Source organism: Sapajus apella, unplaced genomic scaffold (genome assembly GCF_009761245.1).
Source record: "Sapajus apella isolate SASKATOON/1434 unplaced genomic scaffold, GSC_monkey_1.0 scaffold2, whole genome shotgun sequence".
NCBI lineage: Eukaryota > Metazoa > Chordata > Mammalia > Primates > Cebidae > Sapajus > Sapajus apella.
In genome coordinates, this window is record NW_022436942.1 from 77,401,322 (window position 1) to 77,408,658 (window position 7,337).

Below are 7,337 nucleotides of genomic sequence, written 5' to 3' on the forward strand. Positions count from 1 at the left end.
TCTTGTGCCTCAGTTTCCTCATTTGTAAAAAGGAAATAATGATAGTATAAAACCTCCAGGGGGCTGTGGTGAACATTAAAAAGAGGATGTTTGGGAAATCTTGGTCCCTGGCACCTTCAATGGTCTGCAGAAATCCTAGTTAATATTCTGATGTTGGCCAGGAGCAGGGGCTCATGCCTATAATGCCAGCACTTTGGGAGGCCAAGGCAGGCAGATCACCTGAGGCTGGAAGTTCAAGACCAGCCTGACCAACATAGAGAAACCCCGTCTCTACTAAAAATACAGAATTAGCTGGGCATGGTGGTGTAGGCCTGTAATCCCGGCTACTGGGGAGGCTAAGGCAGAATAGCTTGAACCAGGGAGGCGGAGGTTGCAGTGAGCTGAGATCGCACTATTGCACTCCAGCCTGGGCAACAAGAACCAAACTCCATCTCAAAATATATATATATATTTTCTTCTGATGTTATTACTGCATGTAGAGTCTACCCAGTGGGGAGCTGGGCAAATCAGACCGGGGGTTGCTGATACGATATCATCTACTCATCCAAGATACGCTGGGCTTCTACAGTGCAGCAGGCACCCTCTGGGCACTGGGGATACCTCCATGAACAGGACACTCAAGGGTCCTGCTGTCACGGAGCCGAACGTGCTGGAAATTCCATTAGCATTATCTTAGGGGGTCTGAGAAACAAAAGGAATAAAAAGGCGTGAGCATGCTTACTTCCTATTTTCTGGAATCCAGGGCCACCCAACAGAACCAACTCAGAGACGGAGACGGGTCTTCAGAACGTGGGGAGGGGCTGGGGGCTGGGAATCCCCTAGGGGCGGGTGGGAACTTATCTTTCTTACTATATTGAAAAGAAAAGGCACAGAACCTGAAAGCTGTGTCTTTGCCCTACTTTGTCCCAGCACCACCTGTGTGACTTCAGACCACCCCTTCCCTGCTGCTGGGCCCCAGTTCTTACCCTCCTCCTGGGCTGTTTTGAGAATGAATAGCGGTGTGCCCCTGAAAGAAAGCTCTAAGAGGGTGGCAGCCAACAGGAACTTGGTTCTGGTTCCCAGGATCTACCATCCTTCCCCTGCACCACAGCCCCCTCTACGGTCTCTTCTTCCCCGGCAGGACCAGCCTGGAGGCCCCTTCTCCTCTGGACCTCTCCTGAGCCTGGAGTCATATTTTCACCTGACTGGTGACAGCCCATGGGGTTTAGTGACTGCTTTCTTCGTGTGTTAGCTGACTCCTCACCGGGTGGCCGGGGCAGCAGGAGCAGCTGCGTCCCTCCTCAGCTTCCTGAAACGAAAGGCTGCCAGACCTAGGAATGCAATGAGAGCCCAAGGGGGAACAGGACACCAGGCAGTGTGGAAGGATCACGGGGCAGAACTTGGCCAATATTGTCCCATACTGGTTGTTGCCATGCACTCCACTCCCAAGTCCCACTGGCTTGGATTCTAATCCTTGGTCAGCTGCGTGGTCCAGGACAGGTGGCTTCACCTCTCTGAACCACAAGGATTCCATGATGGATAAAACTGTTGACCACAGGGCCGGGCACATGGTTAGTGTTCAATAAATGTGAGCCATGACTCTGATTTCAGAGGAAGTGTAGCAGATGAGTCAAGAGCCAAACTGCCCAGGTTCGAATCGCAGGTCTGTCACTGACAGAAGCGAATCAGATAATCTCTCTGTGCCTCAGTTTCTTCATCTCTAAAATGGATTTAATAAAACATCCTTCCCACCGGGCATGGTGGCTCATGCCTGTAATCCCAGCGCTTTGGGAGGCCAAGGTGAGTGGATCACCTGAGTTCAGGAGTTTGAGACCAACCTGGCCAACATGATGAGACACTGTCTCTACTAAAAATACAAAAAATTAGCCAAGCATGGTGGCAGGTGCCTGTAATCCCAGCTACTGGGGAGGCTGAGGCACGAGAATCACTTAAGCCCAGGAGGCAGAGGTTGCACCAAGCCGAGATTGCACCACTTCACTCCAGTCTGGGCAACAAGAGCGAAACTCCATGTCAAAATAAATAAATGTTAAATAAATAAAACATCCTCCCTCACAGGATTGTGGGGAGAAGTACAAGAGTTCAGACACATACATTAAAAGCGCTCAGAACAAAAGCTGGCACTGGGCAAGTGTCCCATAAATGCGAATGGTTGTTATTTCTATTTTCTACCTTTGCGTCCTCCCTTTCCTCCCCCTCATCCTTGAATGAGAAGGTGGATTAAGTCATCTCAGTTCAGTTCCCTGCTCTCTCACCAGGCTTCCCCTCCTTCCGGGTCTCCTGGTCCCAACTGAGCCTTGTTTTAGGCAGAGGAGTCCTCTGGAGGTTTTGGGGTGGCCTGGGAAGGGAGGAAAAGAGGAGTTTCTTCCTGAACACACCCACCGGCAGACTCGCGGTAAATAAACACAGCCCCTTCCGCACCTAAGCACACACTCACCCCAGCGCCCACTCAGATCCATATACAAACTCACTCCACCCTGTCCCACCCACTCAGAAACCTCACTCCAGCCCCTGCCCAGGTCCCAGGCAGGACCAGATTTCTCCGGTGCATCATGCGAATGATCCCCATAACTGGCTTCCAACTCAGCCGGCCCCGCCCAGCTGTAATTACAGAGAGAGCTGAGGCTTCTGTGCCCAGCCATGACGTCAGCCCGCAGCTTCCAGCCTGATGAGCTCACCCCACATCCAGTGGGGGCTCAGTCACTCAGGACATGTCCCACCATGGGGTCTTGATCATTCTTTCTCAGCTGGGGAGGAGGGCAGTTGTCTTTGTCTGTCTGCTCAGCACAGATCTGGGATTCAGAGCAACTCAGGTTCCCTACCAGGCACTGCCACTCCATCTGTGTACAAGGGCCAAGGCTCTGCGCCTCTATTTTTTCACCTGCAAAATGGGGGTGATGATAATAGTGACGTTTAACTACCTAGTGAGGGTTTAACTCTCACTCTATAATGTCTGAAATGTACTAACTCCAGAAGCAGATGCACAGAGAGCAATGGACGACAGTGATTTTCTTCATATTATTATTTTTAGCAAACTGCCTCATGCAGGCACTGTTTAATAGCAAAATAATTTCTCAACCTATGACTCACTGAATTCCTTAAAATCCTCAACTTACCCTCATATCATGAAGAAAGCAGGGCTGAGACCCCAAAGCCCACAGAGGGAAAATGACATGCCCTAAATTGTCTACCTGGTGGGGACAGATTTCAAAGATTAAAACCCAAGCCCAAAAGGCCTCCAGGCCAAAGGAAGATTTGTGAATTCATTTTTCCAGCTGCATGGGAGGAGCAGGAAAGTCTAGATTTGGGACTTTGAGTTTCAGACCAGACATCTGCCTGAGTATAACACCTTTGGATAATTATCGGTATTAACAGTGATAATAATAGAAGACATTGTTCATGAACACATCTATGGTAGTTTTTCCATCTGTAAAATGGGATAATACTGGTACTCTTACCTCACAGGATAGTTGGTGAGGATTACATGAGTTCATATTTATAAAGTCCATTGAACAGGGCCTGGCCTGTAGCAAACATTATGTAATTGATAACTCAAAATTGAAAATGCAAAGGTGCTCATCAGACTGCTGGGTGCTGGAAGAGAATTAGCTCATGTATTCCTCATGGCAGGTCTGCGAGTTGGCTACTATGATGTCCATTTATAAGGAGGAAAACTGACAACTTGGAGGTGCCCAGGAATAATGTTACTGCCGATAAAGATGCTTTGCTTGACCAAACATTAATCAGATTCCTGAATCTTCTCCTAAGCCCATCTGTGCAGTCGTTTATAAAAATTCAGTTTTGGCACAAACTCTGCTAAGTCTGTTTAACAGCAATCACCCATCTTCGATTTCTGATCACCCTCAATATCTGATTAGTTTCCTCATCCTCTACCATCCCCCAGGTGATGTCTGAGCACCCTGGCCTGTCTTCAGCAAGAATCCTCTTAGGTTAGTTGAGCCAGAATCACCCTGACCCCTGGACCTTCCTCCTGGTAATTTTCCATTCGCTGACCCTCCCACCTGCTTCTTGGATACAAATTCCCACTTACCCATGACCTACTGGGTGTCGAGTCTAATCTTTCTCCCTCACTGCAAAATCCCATTTCTGGGATCCCTGCATTTATGGAGAAAGTTCCCCTGCCCAGTAAAGTCTTGTTTATCATACTTTAACAAGGTTCATACGCAAATATATATACATATACACATTTTAAAAACATTTTTATCTTTTAAAAACATTTTATTCTTACTTATCATACTTTAACAAGTGTCACATGAATATATATGTGTATATATGTATAAATACATTTTTAAAAACTTTTTTTTCACCACTCTCCCCGGAGGGCATTGAGGCTCTAGGAGTTTGGCCACCTTATAAGTGGGGATTCCAACTCGGGGCCATCCTTCAAATCCACTGAGCTCCTGTCTCTCTCTTTCCCTTCTGCAGGTCCCCAGGGGAAAGGCAGGATACAACACGCTCTGGAGAAGGTATTTCCAGAGGGTGACCTGAGCCCTCAGCCAGGCTAGGGGTTATTAATAGCCAGGCCTTGGTGCCTTGCTTGTGGTGGGCGGCTCCAGCTCCCGGAGCGAGCAGAGGGCGGAGCTGAGCAGAGTGGCCAGGGGAGGAGTGTCTGGAGAGGCTGGCTGAACTTGGACGCGGCCCCTCCCAGCCAGCCCAGCTGTTCCCTCTGTGGATTCTCCGGGGCTGGTTCATCACCTCCGAATACTCCTGTGACAGGAGACGCTTGCAAAACCCGCCTCCAGCCTCCAGCAGCAAATAAATAGAAGGCTTGCAACCCAGAAGGAGCCAGAAGAAGTTTCTAGGCGCGCGTGCCCTGGGTTTATTAAGCTCCTGGCTCCACTCTAGACCTCAGCGGCTCTGGCTGCAAGCCTGGGCGGTCTGGGAGGACAGTGGCTTGCTGGTCTGTCGTGAGGCAGTGCAGAGAAGGGCCCTCTGGCATTCTGCTGGACCCGCCTAAGGGTCACCTTTGGGGGCTGGGACCCCAGCCTAGGGGGCACAACCGTCCCTGGCAGCGGTTGGTTCTGCTTCTCCCTGCAGAAGAGCAGCGTTTTCAGAAGCTGAAAAAGAAGCCAGCCCAGCCACACCATCTTGTTGTGTGACCTTGGGAAGGTGGTTCCGTCTCTCTGAGCCTCTGTTTCCCTCTGAGCTCAGCAGCCACCATGGCTGACGGTCAGATGCCCTTCTCCTGCCACTACCCAAGCCGCCTGCGCCGAGACCCCTTCCGGGACTCTCCCCTCTCCTCTCGCCTGCTGGATGATGGCTTTGGTATGGACCCCTTCCCAGACGACTTGACGGCCCCTTGGCCCGACTGGGCTCTGCCTCGTCTCTCCTCAGCCTGGCCAGGCACCCTAAGGTCAGGCATGGTGCCCCGGGGCCCCACTGCCACCGCCAGGTTTGGGGTGCCTGCCGAGGGCAGGACCCCCCCACCCTTTCCTGGGGAGCCCTGGAAAGTGTGTGTGAATGTGCACAGCTTCAAGCCGGAGGAGTTGATGGTGAAGACCAAAGATGGATACGTGGAGGTGTCTGGTGAGTCGGGGGCAGGTGGCAGAGGCGACCGGGGAGGGGGTGTAGGCCTCAGCCTTGGGAGTAGCCAAGAGAAAGTTTCCTGAGAGCAGATGCTGTGACAGTGTGACCCAGGTGACCTCAGGGCTCAGGAATGCAGCCTGCAAAGTTATCTTTATGGAAAAGATCTCCTTTCCTGGCTCCCTGGAGAGAACTTAACCTGCCCGACTCAGCTTTTAGGGCCTTTGGGTGCTGATCAATCAGGGTACAGGCAGGAAAATGAAACCGTGTTGGACATTTTGACAGAGAGCATTTAATAGAAAGAATAGAATAAGCAGATGTTAAAGAATTAAAACACAAAGAAGAAATGGGATTTGGTGCACTCCAGCCTCACAACACAGGGTCTAGAAGTACACATTAAGGCAGAACAGTGATAGTGTTAATAACCACAACTGGCTTCCTGTGAAACACCTCTCCTTGTCCCAGACAAGGAAACTGAGGCTTACCAGTAATTATAACACTAACTGGTAACTTTGAGTGCGAACTACGTGTTCAGCACCTTGCTAAGTGCTGTTGCCTATAACATCTCAGCTAACACAACAACCAGAGGAGGTGGGTACTGTTTATCTTCTCTTTTTGCAGATGAGGAAACCGAGGCACAGAGAGATTGAAGTAACTTGTTCAAGGCCACCAAGGATTCAGACCCAGGCTATCTAAGAATTAGGAGGCCAGAAAGAAGTGATGATTTACTGAACACCTACTGGGTACCAAGGACTGGGCTAAAATCCTTAGACTTCTCCAAAATCATCCTCAGACCAGCCCAGAGTAGCAGGGGTGGCTAGGCCCATCTTGCAGTGATGAGGCTGAGGCCTGGGTGGGACTTACTCACAGTCATGCCATGAGTCAGCAAGAAGACGGGAGTAGGGACTGTACCTGTCCACAGCTTTAGGCCAGGACTGTTATTGCAGCATCCCACCCTGGGAGAAAGAAGCATACTAGGGGGGAAAAAGAGAGAAGACAGGAAGCTCAGCCCCTGTGAAGCTGGGCAGCAGAAAATGCTCTCTTTTCCTTCCCTCCCGATTTACAGTTAATACTCCATTACAAAGATTGTCTTCCCGGCAGAGGCTTGCCTTCCAGAAAGTCAATTAAAGCCACTGCAAACAAAGGCTTGGCAGGAACAAGCCCTAGCAGCATTCAGGGAGAGTTTCAAGCCAGTCACGGCAGAATTATAAACATCAGAGGCTCTGGCGGGTGTGGTGGGCCGGGAGACACGCTGGGGCCACGTGCTGGCGGACAGGGTCAGCCAGATCTCTGAGTTGGCTGGGAAGCCAGGCACGAGATCCGAGAATTTGGCTCCAACTCTAAACAGCAGGATGTGCAAATTACTTCACTTCTTTGTGCTTCTGTTTTGTTTTCTCTTCCGGAAATTAGGGTTCAAATAGTTATACCATAAGGGTTGTTGTATTAAATGAGGTGATGCTGTAAAATGTGTACATACCTGTGAACCCAGAAAATCTGAGACAGATCTCAGTTAATTTAGGAAGTTTATTTTGCCAAGGTCGAGAACACGCCTGTGACACAGCCTCAGGAAGTCCCGATGACACATGCCCAAGGTGGTCCAGGCACAGCTTAATTTTATACATTTTTAGGGAGACGTGAGACATCAGTCGATACACGTAAGAAGTACATTGGTTCTATCTGGAAAGGCGGGACAACAGGAAGCAAAGACAGGAAGACCTGAAGCAGGGAGGGGGCTTCCAGGTCACAGAGAGGTGAGAGACAGACGACTGCATTCTTTTGAGTTTCTTTTTTTTTCT

At 50.0% G+C, this 7,337-nt stretch overlaps 1 protein-coding gene and 1 long non-coding RNA gene across 2 annotated transcripts in view; one reads left to right on the forward strand and one right to left on the reverse strand.

Moving 5' to 3' along the window:
- Positions 1–421: 421 nt before the first annotated feature.
- On the reverse strand, positions 422–2,926 carry LOC116525476. Its single transcript, XR_004257697.1, has 3 exons — positions 2,501–2,926; positions 2,170–2,335; positions 422–848 (listed from the first exon to the last, which is right to left on the reverse strand). It is a non-coding gene; the product is annotated as an uncharacterized LOC116525476 (long non-coding RNA).
- Positions 2,927–4,533: 1,607 nt separating this feature from the next.
- Positions 4,534–7,337, forward strand: part of HSPB8 (heat shock protein family B (small) member 8) — a 19,090-nt gene continuing 16,286 nt past the window's right edge. The window contains exon 1 of the mRNA XM_032241274.1: positions 4,534–5,544. Coding sequence (XP_032097165.1) covers positions 5,178–5,544 — 367 coding nt within the window. The 5' untranslated portion in view covers positions 4,534–5,177. The remainder of the gene's footprint in view (positions 5,545–7,337) is intronic.